Source organism: Neurospora crassa, linkage group IV, assembly GCF_000182925.2.
Source record: "Neurospora crassa OR74A linkage group IV, whole genome shotgun sequence".
Lineage (NCBI taxonomy): Eukaryota > Fungi > Ascomycota > Sordariomycetes > Sordariales > Sordariaceae > Neurospora > Neurospora crassa.
The window spans coordinates 195,467-218,288 of NC_026504.1; the positions used below are offsets into that span (position 1 = coordinate 195,467).

Genomic DNA, 22,822 nt, shown 5'->3' on the forward strand with positions numbered 1-22,822 from the left:
CAGCTGGGGTAACAAACAGTCGGACGTCCCCCACCCAAGCACCGACCCGACCCGACCCGACCGACCACAGAAACCTGTCTCACTTGCATAACTTATGCCTCAATCATGCGTTCCCCGCGGCGCACAACTTGCATTCCAACGCCAAATTGGGCTGAGCTTTGCATAAAACCAATGTAGGCACCTCGCTCTCTCGCGACTCGAGTACTTCACACTTCGTTCCATGTCGACTCCTTAACACTTCAGCCCTCAACTTCTGTCTGGACTCTTCAGATACTACAACGCTTGGAGACCTCATTCAGCATACCTCGACACTCTACTACCAACAGACGACTACAAGCCGAAATGCCCTCCATCCCCCAAAGTCGCTTCCCGTCCGGGCCCTCGCCCATTCCCTTCCACGTAGCAATCATAGGCGGCGGTATAACCGGCATCAACCTCGCTCTCGGGCTCGAACATCGTGGCATATCCTACACAGTCTACGAGCGTTCCCCGGGCTTCCGTGAAATCGGTGCTGGCATCGGCTTCTCTCCCAATGCCGAAGAAGCCATGAAGCTGCTCAACCCCGATATCTTTCACGCTTACAAGCGCACCGCCAACCCAAATGGCGAAGACAAGTTCCAGTGGATCAATGGCCTCACCGACGAGCGGCTGTACTCCCTTCCCGTGCCCAAGGACGGATTCCTAGGCTGCAAGAGATCCGAGATTCTAGAGGAGTGGGGGAGACTCGTCCCGTCGCAAAACATCCAGTTCAACAAGACGATAGAGGTAGTCCAAGAACCCGGAGACCAAGGATACAACCCCGACGAGGCCAGTGGAAAGATACTGCTCAGATTCACCGACGGTACCCAGGCCAGCGTTGACCTCGTCATCGGGTGTGACGGCATCCGCTCTCGCTTGCGTCAACATGTCCAGTCCCATCTCGACCGTTCCTCTATTCAACATGTAGCAAAAGAAAGCTACACCTATAAATACTGCTACCGCGCCCTTGTTCCCATGTCCCGCGCCATCGAAGCCGTGGGTCAGCATCGTGCCTCGACAAGATTCATGTACAACGGCCCCGGCGCGCACATCATCACCTACCCCATCGGCAATAACTCGGTCCTGAACATGCTTGCCGTCATCAGTGACCCCAATGAGTGGCCGGATGAGCAGAGACACGTGCTCCCCGGTAACAAAGATGACATCATCCAGGCATTCAACGGATGGCATCCCACCGTGCAAAAGCTCGCTGACCTGTTCCCGAAAGAGAACGAAAGAGGAGACGGGAACATTGTCAAGTGGGGCATCTTTGACACCTTGGACTTTCCCCTTCCGAAATACTATTCCGGCCGAGTAGCCGTAGCCGGCGACGCCGCGCACGCCACGGGGCCGCATCTTGGAGCAGGCGGAGGGTTGGGGATCGAAGATGCGCTAATTCTGGCGGAGCTGTTGGAAAAGGTGACTGAGATTCAGGCCTCTAACGGCTCTGAATCCGAACTGGGCGCGGACATAATGCTAGAGCGGGCACTCTACCAGTACAACGACTTTAGGTATGCTAGAACGCAGGACGTGGTTTCCTGGACAAGGAAGGCGGTGGATTTGTTTCAGTGGAAGGACGAAAACGTGGCCAAGGATGGAAAGAAGTTTGGAAGGCTCGTCAAGAAGTTGTTCCATCAAGTTTGGTACGATTTGGATCTGCACCAGATGGTGGATTGGTCTAGAGGCAGGCTGGAATTCGATGTGCTTGAACGGGCTTTGGAGCCGATTGAGAGGGAAGCGAGAGAAACTCGGGGGGGTGACAATTTATCAAGCTTGTCAGATATAGATAGTGAGGAGGGAGATTACCGTGTCTGAGATGTAAGGATTACTTGGATTGATGAGGGTTGTTTCCTTCCTGTTGTTGGACATGCTTGTTGCTCTTGTAATGAACGGGATGTTAGATGCAGTTCCCTGTATTGCGCTGTAAGCCCGCTATAGCTTAGCGTCACGGGTCACCCACTACATACATGCCCGAACATAGCAGCCCCACATGGTTCGGAATGTTGAAGTCAGGTACCAGTAATCTAAATAACACCCTCCATTGGAATCTTTCCCCGTTGTCCATCCGGAAGGGCAGCATTCGCACTATATTGTCTTAGGCCAGGCACTTGGATCTCAAATGGCTTGGATGGGCTTGATTCCACAAACAACATCACCGGCAACCTTCCCCTGAATGCTTGGCGTTTTCCACTCAAGCAAAGGTGTTAGATGTTGCGCGCCATAATGCACTACAAGCTCGCGGTACACTAACAAACGTCAAACCCCAAACACCAAGCAAAACATCACCACACTATAGCTATGACACACATTTGAACTTGAACATCTCCATTTAGACTAGATATAAAACGCCCTTCTCTCGAGGTATGAATTTGATTACTTTCCTGGCTCCATACTTATAGAAGACATGACATCTTCGAACTTGATGGTCCCTAAAATGCGGAGTGTCTCGCCTGGCTTGAGGCCCTTCGAAACCTTCCAGTCATACTACAACCTTAGCGTCCCATGCTGAGATCATCACAAGGTTTCCGTGCAGGCCACTTCTGCCATATATAGCCAATCTGAACCTTTCCGCAACCATTCACCCAGCATGGTATTCTCAAGGTTCACGGCGAGCTTTTCGTCGGGTATTCACTGCACACATGTTTCTTCAGGTTCTATTCCCAGGAACGCTTGGCGATGCCTTCACCTCGCTCGAAGATGCCACTTCACGTGGAGATGACCCTTCACCACCGCAAATATTCGCTTCATTGGACCTTATAAATATCCCCTCTCTACACCCATTGCTCATCCACAAAAATCTTCTTCCCATTACCAACTACCAAGCTCAAGTAACTGATCAACCCTGTTCTCGAACACGATCATCTTGAACACCACCTCCAACCAATTCACCTCCAATCATTACCGACAAACCCTTCAAAATGGCACCCATTACAAACATCACCACGGCCATCATCGACGCTCTCAACCAGGCACGAGCAGCCACCGACCCCTCCTCGCCGGTCAACCTGACCGTCAACAACATAAATCAAGTCCAGCCACCCACTTCTCCATCCGGACCCTTCAGCAACTCCTTGCTGATCTCTATCCTCACCTTCTTCGCAGCACTAGCGAACATCTGGCTCGGTCTGGGCGGCACAGGCGTCATCGCCATCATTCTCTTTCTTGTCCAGTGCTACAAGAAAGGGAAATGGCCGCAGTCTCCCGAAGAAGACCAGGTGGAGTTGACCAGGGAGCATGTCGAGCTAACCCGCGAGCTCCTGGAGGTGACCAAGAGAATAGAGGAAGGTCGATTTGACTACGAGTCCAGTGCCAAGGAGCATCATGACCGGCAAGGACGCCAGATGGATCTCCTGCTCAAGCACTTCAGCATCAAGGACCGGCCGTGCCTTCATTCGAATTGGGAGGGCCATGGGGCGTACTGCACACCCGAACGGAACTTGAACTGGAGGTACGATGCTTGGGATTGGGATTCTGAGAAGCGGGACATCGACTGGTCGGTTTTTGGGAGTCGGGAGAACCTGATTCCTTTCGATAGCTGGTCTGAGCAACGAACGGAGTCGGGTGGGGAACAGCGGAGTGGTGGTGCGGGCTTGGAAAGCGACGAGTTGGTGAACAGCCTGCCTAGTGGCTGGATCAGAGTGTCGGAGTCGGTGGTTGAAAACCAGATCGTGACGGATTGGGGGAACCACGAGAAGATGGTTTGGTTGGAAGGTGTTGAGGAAGGTTTGGCTGGACTACCTCTTTATCACGGCACAACAAAATTGAAAGCTTCTTGAAAATTGACAGGTGACAACAAGTGAAGTTCATGAAGATGTGACCTGGCACCGTGTTTCATTGTGTAACATTCCACTGGATCGCTTGTGCTATGTTCGCTCAATTCTTGCACTCTCGACGTGGCCCTCCACATTGAATGACATTCAGATGAGAAATTCGTGATTCGTAATCCTGCCCTCCTGAGCTGAGATCATTCCAATTCCCACATAGTCGAACTTCTCCCGTTTGCACGTGCCATTTCACTGCATTGATCCTTCTTCTTGATGAAAATGTTCGGCTTACGGTAACATGATTGACAAAGGCAGGTACGTTGGTCGATTACCACCTTTTAGCTCAGAGGTTTGTCCTTCGTTGGCTCTAGGCATGTCACTCTTTCTCCATGTGGTCCTTATTTCACAATCCGCCTACCTGATGAAGTGAACGAAGTCGATAAACGCGATGCCTGAAGAAATAATGAGCGGATTCAAACAGGCATGACTGGATGTAATGAAGCAATGCATTTGCACACAAGAATCGAGCTGATTATACATGGACTCCTATACAACGAACTACATTTCCCCAAAGAACATCCGCCTCCAATACTGTCTTCCAGAGGATTCGTCCTTTTTCTAGAAGTCCTCACAGAATCATACATCATCCTTTCTCATCTACAACTACATATAGCGCCATTCCCAATTACTCTCCTCTCCTCTCCTCTCCTCTCCTTTTTCTCTCTTCCACTCAACCAACATCATCCCCAACACATCACTCCCATAGTCACATTTCTCACCGTCCGAAACATGGATCCCCCCCAAATCACCGCCCTCCTCACCACCCTGGTCCAAGACCAACTACCCTACCTAACCACACGAGTCATCTGGATCTTCGGCACCATCACCATAATGGGCTGGACCATGACCATGATCCTCAGTTCCACTCGCACCCTCCAAAAGGAGCAACTGGAGGTACTAGAAGTCATCTCGATGAACATGCGCACAGCCAACGACACTCTGACGGCACTCAAGTCAACAGTCGCGACCACGGAGAGGAGCGTGGCCATCTTAGAGACACAGGCGAGGCAGCTCGATGTCCTTTTGCAGAAAATGGGTGTGAAGGGGGGGAAGAGGCCTTGGATGTCTGGTCTTGCTAGACATGGACTTACAGGTGATTGTCATGGAAGTGAAAGGCAACAGGGACCGGAGCAGGAGGCTTCCGGAGGGCCTCCCCCACAGCCGCTTAGGGTGGCTCTTGGTTTGGATGGAGATAGTACCTCTACCTCTACATGCGAGAGCGGAGGTCGGAGAGGTGGTATTGCAGGAGGATCTGGAGATTCCAGCGCAGCTGGCGCATAGTGCCGGAGAAGAAAAGTATCAGTCCTTTGGGAAGGAAGTTTCTGCTCATCTGGCCTGTAAGTCGCTCCTTCCATGGATCTCTTTTTACACCTGCACCAAGAGTCATGGCATCTCTGATCCGCTCCTTCATCTGTAGAGGTACTAGAGGTGATAATGAAATGGAAGAGGTAGTGGGTTGTAATCTGTTGGCAGGGGCAGGATGCAAGATCATGAATTTAAGGCTACCCTAATTGAGTCGCAATGCAAAGCACAAACCTTGAAGTACCTAGAGGTAAGTTCATTTGGACAGTGAATTCAAGGATGTGATATCATATTGTGTTCCGTGGAATTTTCATAGAGTCAATCCCACTTTCGTACAAAGAACATAATTCAAAGTCAAGCCTAGGTAGCAGCGTACATAAACCACATGTTCTTCACACTACTAGTCATTGACTACCTAGAAAATTGATACAATTCGAGTAGGTACCTAGAAACCAAACTCTTTGTAGAGAACTTCATCGCTTTCAAACATAGAAACATCGGGAGCTGGCGCCATAAGCCCCGTGTTGGGGCTGTTGGGCGGAGCCGCCGGGGCGTTTCCGTAATTAGAAGTCTCAAAGGGGCTGGTAACGGGAGCCACCTGGGGTGCTGCAAAAGCGGGAGCAACGTTCGATGACATGGCCTGGACCAGGTTAGCCATAGCTGGAAGAGCCGGGCCCGGAGCAACAGTAGCGCCCTGAATTGCCTGCAGCTGTTGAGCAGCTTGGGCATTTGCCGCCGCCTTCTCAGCCTTGGTGTCGTTGTTGCGCTTTTGACCAACCTTACGCTACGTTTAGAGAAAAAGAGTTAGATACAGTGCCGAGAATGGGTAGTACTAGAGTAACGGTTGGAGAACGGGAATATATATAGACTTACAGTGTGCTCCCTGTGCGGGTCACAGGTATACCTCTGGATGTAGGTCGCCTGCATCAAGTTGGCCACAGCCGATTTGCATTCCTATAAGTTGTCATCATGTTAGAATCTTTCCTTTTGGGAGAAATATGGAGTAGGCCTACCTCAAGGCAATCAACGATATCTGCCCAACGGTCGTCAAACGTGGGGTAGCTTCGCCATGTGAAGTTGGTGTTCCAGGGTAGGACCCTGGTGCGCCCCTTCTGGGCATCTCGTGCGTGGACCTGTAGGGCGATGACATGGTTAGTTCGAAACTCTGTGACACGGGCAATCGGGGAACCTACATAGACTTCCCAGGCAAGCTCCTCAAGAACAGAGCCGGAAATGGCCTTGACCGCCTCCACCTGGTGATGATTTGGCCTATCGGCAATGTCCGTCATGTTCGCCATGGCTTCCACCAGTTCCTGCACGTACTCCATCTTCTCCTCCTCTGTGTGGAAGATGTCTGCTACCTCCCAATCCTCCGTTTCTTATACTGTTGTCGTCATCAGTGCGCCCTTGCGTAGCCAGAACTCGGCCTCGGACCTGATGTGTCCCGGGTACTCCTGGTCGACGGCCGTCCTCCTGTTGTATCTGCGCTCGTCAATCTCGCGCTCATGCGGGGCAAGCACCTCCAAAACCTCGGTGGTGAGTCTCGGCTTGTACTGGGCAAGGTTGGCAAGAGCTTGTTCTCCGACACCGGCGCAGTGCATGGAGACCAGCCAGCGATGTGCCACTTTAATGAAGTCGTCGTATCTGGGACGGTCTTGGTTGGACACCATAGGGAACTCGATTTCATGGAGAAAGCGAAGGGTGCCAGTCGGGGTGATTAGATTGTCGTACATGTGGGCTACATGCAGTTAGAAATGTCGACCAATGGCTGAGTTGGGAGTTAGACTTACTGAGAATGTCCCACCACTTGCTAAGGACAACCACTGAGTTGTTCTCAACAGCTTCCTCTAGAAGCTGCGGTAGATCTTGCACAGCGGAAATGGCCGCCTCAACGCGAGACTCAATCAGCGCCTCGATATTGATGTTCATGTTATTGTCCATCTTGTTCAGTGTTCTGGGATTCTTGGTGACTAAGGTCGACCATCAGTTTTCATGACAACAACATAGGTTAGGTAGCAGCGCATGATTGGAAATTATAGTGGCGAGATGGAGAGAATGGGTATCGATTGAATCTCGAACATTGCCTGGGAAGAACAGGGGAATACAATGATATGAATTCAAGACTAAGCGCAGAACATGTATCATATATAGGACTCTATACGTTGGTTTCGAGCAAGTCGTACTAGAGTATGTGAGCCTGGCCAAGGGTCTCTAATACCCTGCGAGAGCGAGCAGCGAAAGGAGTTGAATGAAGCTTCGTTGGTATGAGCGTGAAGATTTTCCAACTGTCCTGAGCATGGTGGTTTAAGATTGGAACCAAGGGGTAGTAAAAGAGTTCAAGCGATGAGAGTATGAAAGTCAGGTACCCACTGATATCTTGCTGTTGCTGTTTGGTTGTGTGTGTCGATTGTCGATCAATCGCAATGACTGCGAGTGGGTAGGTTGGATTAAATGTGGTGAGTTGCTGTAATTGTGCTGCTGTTTGGTCATGTACCAGGTAGCAATTGGTCGAGTTGTGATGTTGATCGGTGATGGTGTCAAAGCGAAGGAAGTTAACGTTTGGGAAACGGTTCATCACGAATGCGTTAAATAGAGGGGTTCAAGTTGACAGAGCAATTGTCAGGACCTTGGAGTGTCGTGCGACCTTGAGTCCGAACAGAATCTCTGACCTGAGATCTTCACGCTTAACAGGAGAGACGTCGATGAACAGCGGCTCTCAACCTGAAGGTATCCACACTTCCACCAATGGACATTGATGTTCGACAGCCCAGCAGTACTGGGACACGCCTGCTGTTCTGAGAACACTTTCCAATCTGCCTTCCTGCTTCCCTTGTTCCAATTTGACACACTGCCTGGAGTGCACCTTCCTTAACTGTGTGGTATTGTGATGACAGCTGGAAAGAGCCGGCAAGCGTCGGTGAAACCTTAGGCGCCAGGAAGCTCAGGTCTTTGTTCTTCTCGTGGAAGACGGCAAGGGACGGAAACTGATGGCATCCATAACAGTCAACATGAGGCACTTGTCTCTTCTTATGTCAATCAATTTCAGCCCGACCACTGCTATCCCAACCAACTTGAAGCCACCAAGCAAATCAATGACTTCCACTTTGAGGGACTCCAAGCCTTAATTGTAGGAAGCTGCCACTTGCCTTCCAAACATCTCGGTCCCATGGCGATACCCAGCGACACAATTAACTGAAGAACGATTCGACCAGCACCACATTTTCCCAAGTTTGTTTACCCTGCCCACAATGCCATGCCAAGCCCATTGTTTACGTTTATCACCTCATCCCCTGTCGATTGGTCAAAGCTCTCCACCAACTCCCTCTTTGTTGTTTTTTGTCGAACAATGCAGACAACGAAGCCGCGATTCGGTGTGTCCCCAGAAGACAGGTTTGCACCCGCTGAAGCCTGCACTCGCTGCCTTGGTCATTGACTGCGCCGCGCGAAAACACTCAATGGCCCGACGACATCCTCACTCACTGGGACAGAGGCCGCGTCTCCAATATCCACGATGAAGGTCTCCTCTTCCCCAATGATCGACCAATCCATACGTCGAGGCGATGCCTGCCCGATCATCGCCGTCCTCATACCGTTCCACTCCCCAGCGCGCTGCCTCTAGGGCATCATATCCCAACAACATTTGACGTATATGGTCCGCCAAGATACTATCGTTCGCTTGCTAACGATTGATCTCCGGTCTGATCGAACGGCAAGAGGGTCAAATAGACTAGAGCGGTTCGTTCCGCATAGTCCTATCCGTTTCTCGTGGCTCATGCCCTCGGGAGCAGTGTACTGGAAAAGCAATCGAAGGAAACGCTAAGCGATATGGCCATGTCTTCCACATTCTTTTGGTCACCAGTGGTGTCTCATGACTGACTCTGTATGCGGAATTAGATTCCGACTTTGACCCTGCCATCTTTCTGCACGCCATGCGAGCGCATTGCGCACATCGCATCCCATGTACAGCACAGCACAGCCCACCGATTCCCTGCACCGGCGACGCGTCGTTCCTCATGTCCGAAACTGTCAACCGAATTCCCAAAGACATACATTTGCCGCCCATGACTAATACCGATGGAGCCTCAAACGCCCTTCATTTCTCCGCATCCTGGCACCCCATACCATGCCATGGGCGAACCCGATACATATTGCCAACCATGCTGTCGAGCCCATCGACCACATCCTACCTACATTTGTACAACGTCCAGATAAAGTCTGTTCTTGGCTGCACTAGTCTTGTGCCCACCTTCCCAACTCGGTGTCGGACCTTGTTGTGATTGGTCACTCCATGGCTCTGATCCATGTTTGGTCCGCTTGTGTGGAACGAACATTAGGAGCATGGACGGGGACGAGTTTGAGGACAGGGCGTCAGCATCATAAGAACGATGAGTTGCTACGAGCAAGAGCACTGGGAACATACCCGCGGCGCAAACGAGCAAGTTGACTTGATCGGGAATAGATATGGCCAGAATGATGATCCGTGGGAAGGAGATGAGCTTCCGCGGCATGTTCGCTTGGAACCGATGGCAGTGCAGAGACGCACGAGAAGATGGCTGCATCAAGCAGAAGCGTACTTGACATGAGAGTAAATGCAATCAACAGGTTGGTTATTGGTCACAAGGTCCACGACTCAGTCTCTTGCCGAGAGGTGACTACAAGTATCTGGCTTCCGCCCGTGGATCTCCCTCTCAATGCTTGTATACCTACCATTCAAGCCCACATCTTCTCCAAGACATTTCCCTTCCCTCAAATATCATGGACTCGCTTACGCTGCTCGAGCTTCTTGTCACGTTGGCTAACTTTCTTCTCTTCTTGTCCCTGCTAGTTGACAGTTTACATGCTTCTATCGATAGCCGTTGATTCGTGGGTACACAACAAACTCAACAAGGCGTCGCCATTAACATACATTCCCACACCTTTGCCAGTTTCAAGGATCAAACTCCACATTTAGCGACACCTACATCATTCGGCTCATAGATGTACGACAACGGCTTAATCGAACAAGGAGGATGTACAAGGCCTTGGAATGAAACAAGACACCGTATGCGGCCAGCGGCCTACCATTCCCAACAACCAATTGACCAAAAACCAGGTTGGGAATTAGAATGGCCTTCGCTACCAGAGAAATTGAGGAGAAGTGACAACTTGCTGGGAAAAGGAGCGCATGATGGAGCACACCGACCGCTATCCCTTGTATTCCTCAATGCTTTCCTCACGGGGACAAGGGGGTTACTGCATGGTGAGACCGCAAGAGGAAGGATATCTTATTCGACCTGTTCCAAGTCGAACCGTCGTCGCCGCCGCCGCCGCTTCGAGCAAAGTCCTTGAACCCCTCTGACACAGACGTCTTGCGCAGTTCTTCCAGGACGAGCGACCACATGCACAAAGAAAACAAAAGGGACATGTGCTCGCCAAGATGACTTCCCGGCCAACGAAATATACAAGAGCTCAATTGCCCCGGGACTTTCTAGCTCTCAGCCTCCTTTCCCATGGTTTTCTTGCCTTCGGCTGTCTTTCCCTCGACCTTCTTGGCCTTTGCGCCCTCCCGAATCAGTTGGTCCCTATTGCCGTGGCAAGTGATGTTCTCGTCTTTGCCCTGATGCATACAAACACCACGGTTAGACACTAAACCCTCTCAAACTCGAGGAAACGGACTATAGGGTACTAACCTTGGTTTCGGCCTTAGGACCGGCAACGAATCTCTTGGTGGGATCCACCTGGATGAAAGAGTGCGCGATGCTCTTGTTCTTGTGCAGGACTACGAGAACGGCCTGCATCCGCATTTCAAAGCTTGGGTATTGTTCGAAGCCCCAAGACGACTTCTCGACCCAGAGGAGGGATTCCACCGATGCCCTGGTGGGCTTCTCTAGCGGTCTCCTGTTGGTATTTCATTCTCTTTCTGAATGAGGCAAAACTTCTTCGAGGATCTATGCCTTCTTGTCAACCGCTTTTGTGCGATTTACGTTAATTGTTAATGTGAGGAGCTACCTCCAGGAATGATCACGTTGATATATATCATGAAAGATAATAATTCGTTGAGGGATGTGCTTGCTCCATGGTCCTATGTTATGCTATTTACTGTGAAGTAAAGAGATGGAGAATAAAAAGCTCTTTGATGCTGGTACAGACGTAGCTGAAGAGCGCCTCCAAGATACTCTGAAACAAACGAATAAACTGGAAACGAGCAAACGCCACGCTTGATGCAAAATCCGTTGTCCGCTCCATGCCCCCTTATGCCCTTTTTTTAGGTCTCAATATCATAGAGGTGAACTTGGTGACCAACCAGTCACTTCCACTCGCCATCCTCCGCTACAAGAAAAAGTCAACTTCAAGGAATCCAGCCAGTTGCGCAGCCAAGAGCTCAGTTACCCTGGGGCTCCTTCTGCCTCGCCTGCTATCCCTCGTCGATCAGGCCTCCCTTCTTTTCGTTGCCATCCATGTTATTCTGCTTAACACAGACCTCCCGCATGGAAGCGGCAACGAACCTTCTAGTGGGGTCAATTGGCCATATGAGTGTGGCATAGAGGTACTCTTGTTCGTTCGCAAACCCTCAAGGGCGGCTTCCATGCGGGTATGGAGAGTGGGAAAATGCTCTAAATTCTAAGAACGCTTTTCGTACCACTGCGGACTGGGGTTTCAGGATTGCTCTGACGGGGTTCTTTGGGTGAGTTTGTGTAAAAGGGAGTTGAGGGAGATTGGGAAAATGTAGGTGGGTACGCCTGCCATATTCAAGAGGCAGGTCAGGAGATGTCCCTTGTTGTTCACTATAATATGCCATAATGATGGTATCAACGGATGGTACAAAGCCCTGATGATCTATAGAGGTAAATAGCCGAACTCCAGCGCTGATATGTTATGGTATCATCACAGGAAGACCGACAAACGCCACTCTTAAAGACACGCAAACTAGAATTCGCCTAACTGCCATCTCGGTGCAAATTCCGTGCCGTGGTCTCATCCATGCTTCCCGGTTTTCCAATTCCTTCAGCTCTCTATCCTCTGTCTTTGGCGAACCTTGAATGGTGGCTTTCCGAAGTCTTCGTGGACATACCCCGGCGCGCTCGAGGACAAGAACTCACTCCCCCTCGTTTCTCCTCGCCTCCCGACCCTCACTGATGAGGTTGCCCCTCTTCTCGTTCCCGTCTATGTTTTCCTGTTTTCCCTGATTGATTACTCTGGTTAGACTTGTAGCACCTCACTTTCAGCAAGAGAAGATACTTACACGGACTTCGGCCTTAGGACCGGCAACGAATCTCTTTGTGGGATCCACCTGAATAAAAGAGTGTGCAATGCTCTTATTTGTACGCAAGCCTTCGAGAATGGATATCATCCTCTCGTGGAAGGATGGGAAGCTCTCCAACTTCCAGGCCTTTTTATCGACCCAGGGAGGGATCCCGCCGATGCCTTTGTGAGCGTTGATTGCCAGTGTCTATGAACTTGTGTATTAGACTAGCGCTCGATTGCTGATCGATCATTGGTTCTGGGAATGATGACTTACGAGGATCTTGTCTCCCATGAGCTCAGTCGCGGCGCCCTTCATCTCACGGACGCGGCGAACGTGAGTGTTCTCAATCCACTCGGTCTTAATAATATTGCTGTTCTTGTCCTTGGTGTCTGTTGTGACTTACAATTAGCCTCATCCCTAGAGGTACCGAGCACGTCTTGAATACGGTAGGTACACAACGATGAATAACCGAGCCTCATGTCAAGGTCACTCGTCTGTTACAACGCGACGGAGAGAGAAATGACTGAGAGGTTTAGGCAGATTTGGGAATCGACAACCAAAGATGACGTCCATTCCCAGCCCAGCGTGTGCTTGCCATAATTATGAATGACTTACCCTTCCTACGGGGCTTGTTAACGACGTTTCGAAAATCGCGGATCGCCTCGAAGATCGCCTTGCGCCACTGGCGTTCCTCATCTGGACCAGGCAGGTCCGCCAAGGACGCGGCTGGAATGGTCGCGGCGACCTGGGTGGACGCCAGCTGAATGTAGTCAGCTTCTAAGCGTTCGGCTTGCTCATGGGATATAATGTATCCCTGGTAGGTATTGTTGTCCTCCTCTGCCATCATTTCACCGATGGTCTTGCCCGCATGGGCATAGCCAACAGCGGCAGACTGATGGGAGGCTTGACCCTGGTCAGGGGCGAGTTGATTGAATTCCTGACCAATATTAGCTTGGTTCAAATGCTGTGTTCAAAGGCTGTGGAATTACCCGTTGCTCCATGAGCTGCTGAAATTCGGTTGGGTCGACAGGCTGGTGAAGAACCTGTTGGTTCTGGAGCTGCTCAAACGGCGGTTGTCCTTGGTTCTGAACGGAATGGTTATAGCCCGCGTTGTGAAGCTCGAGGTCCCCGAGGAAATGGTCGAACTCATCACCAATCATGAAGTCCATCATGTCGTCATTAGGGGTAACCTCATTGTCAAAAATCTCTTCATGTGAAGAACTCGCCGGGGTGGGGAAGCCGGTTGACATGGACAGATCTGGTTCCATTTTGGAGATTTTGGCGGTCCTGATGTTTTGCTGAACCCGTGCCTCCAAGATGAGGTTGTCAAACAAAAAAAAAAAGAAGAGAGGGGTATAGATAGAAACACACCTGCATGCAGTTGAAATCTGAGGAATTTCCCATCCGGCCTGGAAAATACGGTAAGGTAATTGTGGGCGGCCTGCCGTGGGACAGAATCATCAGCGTCGACGCGCCGTTTGTCGTCCCATCAATGCCTTTCGTTGAGGGTCGCCGGGCAACTGACCTGGCGATTTGACGGTCCCTATGTGATCCACTCTTAGCCTCGTCACAGCTTAAACCTTCGTTGCTTCTGAGATAGCAGACAGTGTACGAACGGTACCTTCCTTCAGTCGCTGGCCGCCAGTCGCGCACCTTCCATTTTAGTGTCGGTCCATCTCCCAAACCTTGTTTTTTTCCAGCAATTTAGTATCGTTTCTTTCCCCGTAGCGGCTCAGCCCCTGTCCTTAAACTCTATACTCCGTCACCTAACAGCTGCCATCGTTTAAACCTGAACTGGCAGCTGCTAATCCTCCGTCCAATTTACCATCTCTACTGATATAGAGCCCAACCTTTTTTCAGATGGGACCTGGTGAGAGATAGCCAGACGAGTCTCCGTCGTCGCCGACCGGCCCTGCCGAGCTTGTTCGGTCATCATTCCGAATGGCGAGTCTCGTTGGCCCGAAGCTTCCATCCTCCCAACTTTTCTTCCCCCAGTTTCCATCCTCTGCCACATACAAACTTGCTGTACACAAAGCACCATAGTGTGTGGCCCGTACATGCAAGATATATACCTAGGTACCTAGAGGTAGGTACCTAAGCAGCAACTGCTATCGTTCGCTGGTCCGTCCAAATCAGCCCCTGAAGGTTTCCACGATTGCCTGCCCTTTAGCAGTCGAAACAGGAAACACAAGGTGGGTGAGGAATAAGAGTAGAGGTAAACAAGTATCCAATTCTACCTTTCTCCTTGGCCGCACGTCAACCCCCAAACTATATAGATCTAGACGTTGCCTAGTGTCTTGCAATCCTCTTTACTCCCCTGCTCCCCAGTAACATGATCGCTCTTCCTGTTTTGTTTCTCCTCGTTTTTCCTTTCAAGTTGCCGATGAACGGCAAAGCAATGAGTACATCATGCTAGGTTCAAAAGGACAAAGGCGGACACAAGAAACATTAGAACACAGCTTCAGAATTATTGGACGTAGCATCCCCTTTAATACCTAAAGCATCCTTCTCTTCTTACAGTCATGTTTGGTGCAATGACTCAAATTCCCGCACCCAGTCATGCTTTTTCCGCTGGACTGGTAAACATTAATGACACAAAGCCTTTAGCACAACCAAACGGTACATCCAGGGGCTGATAAGGCGGGGATGTCGCAGATTCCGGTGTAGATGTAGCGGATGAGAATGTCGACGGCTTTGGGCTCAGAGTTCTCCATGCTGAAGATGCCGGATCTGGCTTCTCAAGGACTTTGGCCATGGTGAGATAAGTCTTCCAAACAACTTCCACGCGAGAACTCAAAGAAGCTTGCATTCGTATCGATGGCAAGGAATGTCTCCGTCACTAGGTAATTACGTCGTTGTGCTCTTTCCGGTGATAACATTGCAACTGCCTGCGGCCATCAGGGACGAGACAAGATGTGGTCAGGCATCACCTTGAGAAGCTGTGTCAATGACCTTGATGGTTACCTACACTCAAGCAAAATCCAAATGATTGTTACCGTTATCACAAAAGACTGCAAAATCGGTGAGTGTCCCTGCGATGCCATTGGGATGTCGTTGACTTGCTTAAGTAAGCTACTACTGGAAAGTAACTAAAGATGATGTGTTCCATTTCGTTTTCCTTGCAGGAGGATAATCGCCCTGCTCAATTCAGAAATTGCCAACTGGATGAATCCAATCACTTGAATCATCAACTGAATGGTTGAAACTGTTCATCCAACCTTCTCAGCGTTGGTATCATGCCCAGGCCGAGGGGGGCATGTGTAATTTCGGAAGATTGCTGGAGAGCGGAGCTTCGGGCAGTGTTCCACTTTTCTTTCGGTCGCTTCCCGAGAAGGGATCCACATCTCCGAGCGCAAAGCCGGCTTGGCCGCCCTGCGGTACGTAACCTGGAGGTCCGAATGCCATCGATCCATGCTGCTTCGGGAAAAGTATATAAAGTTGTGCTCACTTAAATGTATTTGTCTCCATCTGTCGGTTGCCTTCAAGAAAGTGTTTCAGACATTTGAGCCGAACGATCGATGTACACAGCGTGAAACAAACAATGTCGCAAAACAAAGGCATGCTTGTGTCTTGATACACTACACTACACTACATTGTGAACCCGGCGGCGCACTTTGGGTAGATAGGTACCCTTGCTGATGAGAGTCAACAAAATCTTCACTGAGGAGAGGAACATGGTTTATCATCATCTGAAAAGCCGTGATGATCGATCGATCTACGGCCAAGCGACAAAAAGTTTTTATCCCGTCACAGGTCTCAGAGGGGCAAAGATGTCATGGTACCGATGTTTCATTGGCAAGATTACGGCGTTAGCAATCGGGTGTCTGTTTCCACTGATTTCTAACAGTGGAGTGTCTGGGGCCCTATGACGTCGTTGATTGTGATGGCGGGCGGGCATGGGACCTTTTTGACTTTTTGGCGGAGGACAGGAAGATCGGGGGATCAAGTGCCGAGCAGCGAGGACTGGGGGAGAAGAATGTCAATAAAATACGCTCATATTGAAGATGGGAAACTTGACAAGTTTGGATGTGAGTCAGCGACAGACAGTGATACATACTACTCGATCATCAACTGCCGTGCATGATCACCAAATGATTAACAGCTACACTACTGTTGATTTGATGTTGTGCACCACCCCTCCTTCAGAGAAATCAAAAAAAAAAAAGAAAAATGACGATTTGGGGCATGTCCCCGCCCCACCATTTCAGGTCCCGGGCACATCACATCATGGGAGCGTCCACAGCACGTCGTGGCTGCCCGCCCGCAGTGTTCGTCCCGTCGAATGGCGTAGCGCAACAGCGGCACGCACAGACCAGTGGTGCCCTGTCAAATCCCTGTCTTGGGGAATGTGCCTGGCCAATCCATTGCGACTGGACGAACTGCTGCTGACTGTGACGACCACGTTCAAAAACCAACGGTTATAATGATTTCTCCTGAAAGAGGGGAATGTTGACACAACTTGACGGAAACAGCCCAGAGCATTTCAGAAAGAAAGGAAAAGGGAATGGCTGGGTGGTGATAATGTGTACATACCTCTAGGTAGGCTAGTGTAGAGAGACAAGCCGCCAAGACATTCCATCCTCTCGGCAATCCCCATTCCCCCAAAACAAGCTAAGCAATAACAGCGTTGCAATGCCTGCAAATGCCCCACTCTACCCCTATCTGGTTCCATGTCGCTTCCATTCGCGAGCGGGGAGGAAAGAAGACGAAAGCATACGAATTTCAAGGTGCAGATGTTGGGGGAAGAGATTCCACAAAGATTGCCGGGCGTTACAATCGGAGAATAAGAGATAGATCTTGGGTATGAATCTTGAGAACCGAGAGTCTTAAAAAGATTTGATATTAAACCCCCTCCGTCCCTCCTCAAACCCAATTTTGTTGTTGTGTGAATCTGATCCCCTTTCGTCTCGAAAAAAATCAACCATCACCAACAACAAAGAAAGACATCAGTCGAACCCTACGGACCCTGCTCCATTATCCTTTGAAACCCCTACCCTTCGGACTGACGACAATACGTACTTGCTCAACCAAACCTAACATTTGACGCTTGACGACAAACCCCAGATTAGACAAGACCCTTTCTTTCGACGAAACCCTGATTTCTCTTCGGTTGACCGAATTCGGACAAACAAGTCGACAAAAACGAAAAAAAAAAGAAAAGAAAAAAAAGAAACCCTGGATCGACCACACCGCTGAGGCTTCCTTGTTACTTGCCCAGGACACCGTCACAAGACCCGCTTGGATGAGATCACCGCTCCCACCCAATTCAGCATTCAGGCCAAGGCAGGCGACCAACCAGACAAACCAGCGACATTCAATTCCCACGAGCTGTTGCTGCTGTGCCAGTAGCCAACCCCTGACAGTCAGTGACAGCTCCCCCAACAAGCCGCATCATCTTTTTTTTTTACAAGGATTAACACCGCCTTCGTAACGAGGTGAAGAAGAACAAAAAAGTGGCGGCGGGCTCACTCACGGGCTAGACCGAATTGACAGACAGGGATCTCGCCAAACGGGGAGGAGCCGATCTACATCATTTCCCACTTTTTTTGGTGGCATTTTGTTACTGCAGTCGAGTCGAGTCGAGTCGAAGAAATAAAAGAAGAAGAGAGGATGGCGCTCCTTGGGTATTCCAGACTGGTCGCCGGTACTACCTCTTCCGATTCTACTACGACTTTTGTATCATCTCCAAACGACAACGACACTTTTTTGAAAAGTATCTCTACCGCTTCCACAACCACAACAACAACACAAACAACGACAATTCCAACCAAACCACCAACAACAACCACACCACTTCTATCACACATCATCCCCCTCCTCACCACCACCTTCAAAACCCTCTACCAAACGCACCTCCTCCTTTTTTCTCTCTGTTTCAGCACCCTCACCCTCCTCCTCGTCCACATCCTCTCCACCCTCCACCTCTTTTCTCTCAATCTTTTTCTCGTCTGCCACCTCGTCCTCTACCGCACCCTTTTGTTCGTCAAGACCGTCACCATGGAAACCGCCACTCTCAGCTATTCCATCTGGGACAGTCGCAAAGCGCGGCAGATCCGCAAGAAAATCGAGTTTGAGTTTTTCGTCTGGATCTTGGGTCCCGGTGGCAACTTGTTGTGTTTCCTGCTGTGGCCTGGGTGGATTGTTTTGGGCGTCATGGTTTGGGGGCTTAGTTGGGTATTTTCGTCGGGGTTGGGTGGGGTTACTGTCAGTGGGTGAAGAGACAGAAAAAAAAAAAAAAAAAGGTTAGTACTGATGAGCGATTTGGGAGAAAGAGGCAACAAGAATGAATACTGACGCTTTTGCTTTTTTTTTTTTTTTTTAGGGGATTTTGAGCAAATGATCAAACAAGAATTGTTTGGTGGTGATGATGGCGACGTCGCCGGGTCAGGCAGGCAGGGATAGCACTGCCCCATGGTCCGAGTTGTATACGTCGCGAGCATCGACCGCATACTAGGTATTCGCATTCCGCGATCGCAATCGCGCCGCCTCTCGAGGCATACACACACATACATACATACACACACACACACACACACACACACACAACACCGCATCATTGGAAACATTGAATTACCAATCAAGCGACGAAACGAAACAACCAGCCGATTGAAGGCCAACCAACATCTTCAACTCTTTCAAACAATTCGATATCCGCTTGCAACAAAAGACTACCAACCGACCGACGACTACCTCGAAAAGAAAAACGCATTCCCGCCCAGATCCCGCCTAATCTCATTCTGGTAATCCTTTTCCGGGTCAAACTCCTGCCACGTACTCGCCGGATAGATGTGTTTGTTGCGCTGGTACCACCTCCGATCCACGACTTTGGTGAAAGTCGGGTCGTCGTTTGCGCCCTCCAAGGTCATGATATCCGGGAGGGCAGCAAGGCGGCTTGATGGGGTGGAGAGGGCCGCGGGATCGGCGGCTGTTGGGGATGTTTGGGGGTCTGAGGACGACGGGATAGGGGCGTCGTCGGAGTAGTCAAAGAGCCGCTTGTTTCCGGGACCCAGGGTTTTGTTGATGATGAAGAAGTAGAATTCGTAGTGCTAGAAGGGGTGTTAGCATTGTTTTTTTGAGGAGAAAAGCATGGATAGCGAGCATTCTGCATCTTGGCATGCATAGATAGATAGCATAGAGCATAGCGCAAGCAATCAATCCTGTTGACAACCACCATCTAATGCAATGGAAGAAAGAAAAGAGCGTACTCACATGCGGAATGATAATACTCCCCCTAACCAACAACAAATCATCCACTGACACCCTCGCCCACGCCCTCCGCGCATTCAAAATCTTATCCTGACCTACACCCCTCTCGGCGCCCACCTTCCTCGACTTGTCCAGAAACAGCCAGGCATGGTCGCCCTTCTTCACGCGCACCATGCCGCCAGGGATGTTGGTACCATCGTAAAAGACGAACGGGATCGCGATCTCGGAAGCCTTGACGGCCGCTTGCTTGGCCAAAAACTCTCTGCGGATGGCTTCGCGCTCGGCAGCTTCGCGACGGAGGGCGGCTTTGGTGAGGGCGCGCGGAATAATGGGGGCCGAGGTGTTGATGATTTTCTTCTTTTTTGCGACATTGTCGCTGGCGTCAGCGTCGGCGCTACTTTCGCGGTTGGGTGTGCTTGTTGTTGTGTCCTCTTTCTTGTCTTCGCTAATCGAGCCGTCGGGGTTCGGTGTATCCTCCTTTTCTGCTGCTGGTGTCTTTGCATTCTTCTTCTTCACAACCACCACCTCCTCCTCCCCCTCTTCTTCATCGTCGCCAAAGCTTACTAGAGCCTTCTTGGTCTTTACCCTCTTTGCCTTCCTTTCCCCCGTTAAGGTCTTCTTCTTTGATTCGGCCTCGCTCTTCCCCTCGCCGCCTGTTGTCGTCCCGTTCTCTGCATCTGTCCCGGGCGCTGGTGTCCCCGTGGCCGATCGATCCAATGGCGTCGCAGCCGCGCTGCTGGCATTGTCTGTGTCGAGAGTGGGAGTGGCTGTGCTGCTGCCCCCTCGCGCAGCAGCAATGGCGGCCTCTCGAACTTCGCGGTGTTGTTGCTCGAGAACTTCGGCGCGTCGCTTGCGAAAGTCGGCGAGGTTGACGAGTCCTACTGTCGAGGAGGAGACGCGCTCTTGGACGGTTTTGTTTTGCGGGGCGAAGCGGGGGTTGGGAGTCGCCGTGTTGGAGGAGGATGAAGCAGCTGGGTTCGGGGTCGAGGTACCGCTGCCCGGTTGTGATTGTTGTTGTTGGTCGGACATTTTTGTGTAGGGAAATGGTGGCGATCAGTTCAATGGTGACTGTGGCATCGGAGGTAATGTCGGTCTGAAGTAAGAAAGATGTACACAGTCGGGGATCGGGATAATTAGAAGGGAGAGCGGACGTAGTGGTTTGAAAACTGATGATGACCAGATTGTTGTTTTGGTGACAATTCGAAGCAGCAATTGAGCACTGATTGCGACGTTAATCAGTCCACGGCAGGCAATTGGCAGATGGTCTGTGCATTCCACTATCCGTAGAGGTACCGTACTAACCGCGCGGCCCTACTGCCTACAGCGCTGCAGTGTGCTACAGCACCTGGTGTCACTGTTTGAGGTTGCAGCCCGTGTCGACGTCGCCGCTGACCTAACTTCAACTTCAACCTTTCATCAACTTTGCAACATGCGCAGCAAACATGGAAACCAACAAGAGGAAAGCGGCGGTTGAAGCGGGCGATGAGCACAACCTGGCAGGAGAGGGAGAATTGAACAGTCCAGTCCGCGAACCCGAAGCCAAACGACAGAAACAAACAAACAATGAAGATATCCAAGGGCAGCCGGCGCAAGAAGCCACCAAGCCGATCCCCGAGTCCGATCGGCCCCACAATATCCGGAGCGCCCCGCCTTCCGGACCCGGAACCGGACTCGGACAGGCCGTAGTAGCAACCGGAAGGGCACCACGCAAATGGACCGACGAATACTTTCGCAATCTTTACACCAAAGACCCCAGTTTCAAATACCTTGGTCAGAAGGATCCCGACTTTGCTCTTTTGTAAGCTGTTTTTGACCTTGTCGTCGTCGTCGTCATGATCACATCACTAACACTCCCTCAAAAGTCTCGACTCCAAAAACCAACTCGACTTCAACGACCCAGCAGCAGTAATGCAACTGACCAAAACCCTTCTCAAAATCGACTACGGCCTGAAAATCGACCTTCCTCCCGACCGCCTCTGCCCTCCTGTCCCCAACCGGCACAACTACATCCTCTGGCTTTCCTCTCTCCTCTCCTCCTCTTCTTACCATCCCCATTTCAGTCCCTCCTCTAACCAGAACAATTACTCCCGTCCCATCATCGGCCTCGACATCGGCACCGGTGCCTCAGCCATCTACCCCCTCCTCGGCTGCGTCCAACACCCCTCCTGGTCCTTCATCGCCACCGACATCGACGCCCACTCCCTCTCTTTTGCCCAGCGCAACATCCACCTCAACAACTTACAAGACCGCATCACCCTCTTGCATCGCACACCCGACCAGCCACTGATCCCTTTCGACTCCCGCATTCTCACCACGCGGGGTATCGACAAAATAGACTTTACCATGTGCAACCCCCCCTTCTACTCCTCTCCCGCGGACCTTCTTTCCTCCGCCGCCAAAAAGAGCCGACCACCACTAACAGCATGCACTGGCGCCCCCGTCGAGATGGTCTGTGCAGGAGGGGAAGTGGCGCATATTTTCAAAATGATCGACGAGTCGCTTGTCCTCCGCGGAAAAGTGACGTGGTACACGAGCATGGTAGGGAAAGTCACTTCTCTGGAAACAGTAGTGGATAGGCTAAGAAAGGAGAATATAAATAATTACGCGGTCACAGAACTGGTGCAGGGTAAACAAACGAAGCGGTGGGTGGTGGGATGGAGTTTTGGGGGGATGAGAGCTGGAGAGGCAGAAGGGAGGGGGGTAGGTGGGGTGTGGAAGAAATTGCTGCCGCCGGTGGTGAGGATGGAGGTTGGAGGGTGGAAGGAAAGGGAGAAAGTCGAAAAGCTGGTGGAGAGGGTGAAGCAGACGGTGGAAGGGTTGGAGTTGATGAGTTGGGACTGGAGTGGGGAGAGGATGAGAGGAGTGGGGAGGGCGAGTGGGAATGTTTGGAGTAGAACTTGGAGGAGGAAGAGGGAGAGGGAGATGAAGGCGGCAGAGGAGGGGAAGAAAAGGGAGGACGGTGATGGAAATGGGACAAAAGAAGAAGAGGAGTGTAAATTGGGATTTGAAGTGGTGATTGAGGTTGGTAAAGATGCGGAGACGAAGGTGGTTTTGCTTTGGAGGGAGGGACATGATCAAGGCTTGTTTGAGAGTCTTTGGGGTTATTTGCAGGGGAAGCTGAAGGACTTATAATTTTCTATCTAAAGGAAAAAGGTTTGAATCTGGAGTCCCTCCTCGATTCCGTGATGAAGGCCCGGATGTTGAGCTTCCTGGCCATGATTACTACGACAAACCGGATGTGGTCGAA

At 50.9% G+C, this 22,822-nt stretch overlaps 9 protein-coding genes across 9 annotated transcripts; 5 read left to right on the top strand and 4 right to left on the bottom strand.

Annotated features, from left to right (window-relative positions):
- Positions 1 to 37: 37 nt before the first annotated feature.
- NCU11363 (FAD binding domain-containing protein) lies at positions 38 to 1,992 on the top strand. The gene has a single exon (XM_001728077.2). The coding sequence runs from the start codon at positions 343 to 345 to the stop codon at positions 1,831 to 1,833; it is 1,491 nt and encodes a 496-aa protein (XP_001728129.1). The 5' UTR covers positions 38 to 342; the 3' UTR covers positions 1,834 to 1,992.
- Positions 1,993 to 2,936: 944 nt separating this feature from the next.
- On the top strand, positions 2,937 to 3,794 carry NCU07599 (hypothetical protein; the record flags this gene model as incomplete). The annotated part of the gene is made up of 1 exon (XM_957886.1): positions 2,937 to 3,794. The coding sequence occupies one exon, from the start codon at positions 2,937 to 2,939 to the stop codon at positions 3,792 to 3,794; it is 858 nt and encodes a 285-aa protein (XP_962979.1).
- An 879-nt stretch (positions 3,795 to 4,673) lies between these two features.
- Positions 4,674 to 5,123, top strand: NCU07600 (hypothetical protein; the record flags this gene model as incomplete). The annotated part of the gene is made up of 1 exon (XM_957887.1): positions 4,674 to 5,123. The coding sequence occupies one exon, from the start codon at positions 4,674 to 4,676 to the stop codon at positions 5,121 to 5,123; it is 450 nt and encodes a 149-aa protein (XP_962980.1).
- A 466-nt stretch (positions 5,124 to 5,589) lies between these two features.
- On the bottom strand, positions 5,590 to 7,085 carry NCU07601 (hypothetical protein; the record flags this gene model as incomplete). Its single annotated transcript, XM_957888.3, has 6 exons — positions 5,590 to 5,928; positions 6,018 to 6,098; positions 6,158 to 6,277; positions 6,338 to 6,481; positions 6,530 to 6,882; positions 6,935 to 7,085. The coding sequence occupies 6 exons, from the start codon at positions 7,083 to 7,085 to the stop codon at positions 5,590 to 5,592; spliced, it is 1,188 nt and encodes a 395-aa protein (XP_962981.3).
- Positions 7,086 to 9,964: 2,879 nt separating this feature from the next.
- NCU16723 (hypothetical protein) lies at positions 9,965 to 10,570 on the top strand. Its single transcript, XM_011396052.1, has one exon. It carries the CDS (start codon positions 10,122 to 10,124, stop codon positions 10,470 to 10,472), a length of 351 nt encoding a protein of 116 aa, XP_011394354.1. The 5' UTR covers positions 9,965 to 10,121; the 3' UTR covers positions 10,473 to 10,570.
- Positions 10,571 to 10,611: 41 nt separating this feature from the next.
- NCU07602 (hypothetical protein) lies at positions 10,612 to 10,927 on the bottom strand (the record flags this gene model as incomplete). The annotated part of the gene is made up of 2 exons (XM_957889.1): positions 10,612 to 10,740; positions 10,814 to 10,927. The coding sequence occupies 2 exons, from the start codon at positions 10,925 to 10,927 to the stop codon at positions 10,612 to 10,614; spliced, it is 243 nt and encodes an 80-aa protein (XP_962982.1).
- A 1,292-nt stretch (positions 10,928 to 12,219) lies between these two features.
- Positions 12,220 to 14,410, bottom strand: NCU07603 (hypothetical protein; the record flags this gene model as incomplete). The annotated part of the gene is made up of 7 exons (XM_957890.1): positions 12,220 to 12,297; positions 12,367 to 12,573; positions 12,643 to 12,758; positions 12,985 to 13,306; positions 13,359 to 13,679; positions 13,741 to 14,054; positions 14,386 to 14,410. 7 exons carry the CDS (start codon positions 14,408 to 14,410, stop codon positions 12,220 to 12,222), a joined length of 1,383 nt encoding a protein of 460 aa, XP_962983.1.
- Positions 14,411 to 18,689: 4,279 nt separating this feature from the next.
- On the bottom strand, positions 18,690 to 20,762 carry NCU07604 (XAP5 domain-containing protein). Its single transcript, XM_957891.3, has 2 exons — positions 19,579 to 20,762; positions 18,690 to 19,415 (listed from the first exon to the last, which is right to left on the bottom strand). The coding sequence occupies exons 1-2, from the start codon at positions 20,602 to 20,604 to the stop codon at positions 19,056 to 19,058; spliced, it is 1,386 nt and encodes a 461-aa protein (XP_962984.2). The 5' UTR covers positions 20,605 to 20,762; the 3' UTR covers positions 18,690 to 19,055.
- A 230-nt stretch (positions 20,763 to 20,992) lies between these two features.
- Positions 20,993 to 22,766, top strand: NCU11362 (DUF890 domain-containing protein). Its single transcript, XM_001728076.2, has 2 exons — positions 20,993 to 21,373; positions 21,438 to 22,766. Exons 1-2 carry the CDS (start codon positions 21,018 to 21,020, stop codon positions 22,705 to 22,707), a joined length of 1,626 nt encoding a protein of 541 aa, XP_001728128.1. The 5' UTR covers positions 20,993 to 21,017; the 3' UTR covers positions 22,708 to 22,766.
- Positions 22,767 to 22,822: the final 56 nt, after the last annotated feature.

What these genes read in the sequence shown, in the direction of transcription:
- NCU11363 (XM_001728077.2), top strand. Translation starts at nt 343, where the DNA reads ATGCCCTCCATCCCCCAAAGTCGCTTCCCGTCCGGGCCCTCGCCCATT.
- NCU07604 (XM_957891.3), bottom strand. Translation starts at nt 20,604, where the DNA reads ATGTCCGACCAACAACAACAATCACAACCGGGCAGCGGTACCTCGACC. An exon ending in GGAGTATTATCATTCCGCAT is followed by an intron (nt 19,416 to 19,578) that starts GTGAGTACGCTC and finishes CACCCCTTCTAG; the next exon opens with CACTACGAATTCTACTTCTT.
- NCU11362 (XM_001728076.2), top strand. Translation starts at nt 21,018, where the DNA reads ATGGAAACCAACAAGAGGAAAGCGGCGGTTGAAGCGGGCGATGAGCAC. An exon ending in GATCCCGACTTTGCTCTTTT is followed by an intron (nt 21,374 to 21,437) that starts GTAAGCTGTTTT and finishes CTCCCTCAAAAG; the next exon opens with TCTCGACTCCAAAAACCAAC.
- NCU16723 (XM_011396052.1), top strand. Translation starts at nt 10,122, where the DNA reads ATGTACGACAACGGCTTAATCGAACAAGGAGGATGTACAAGGCCTTGG.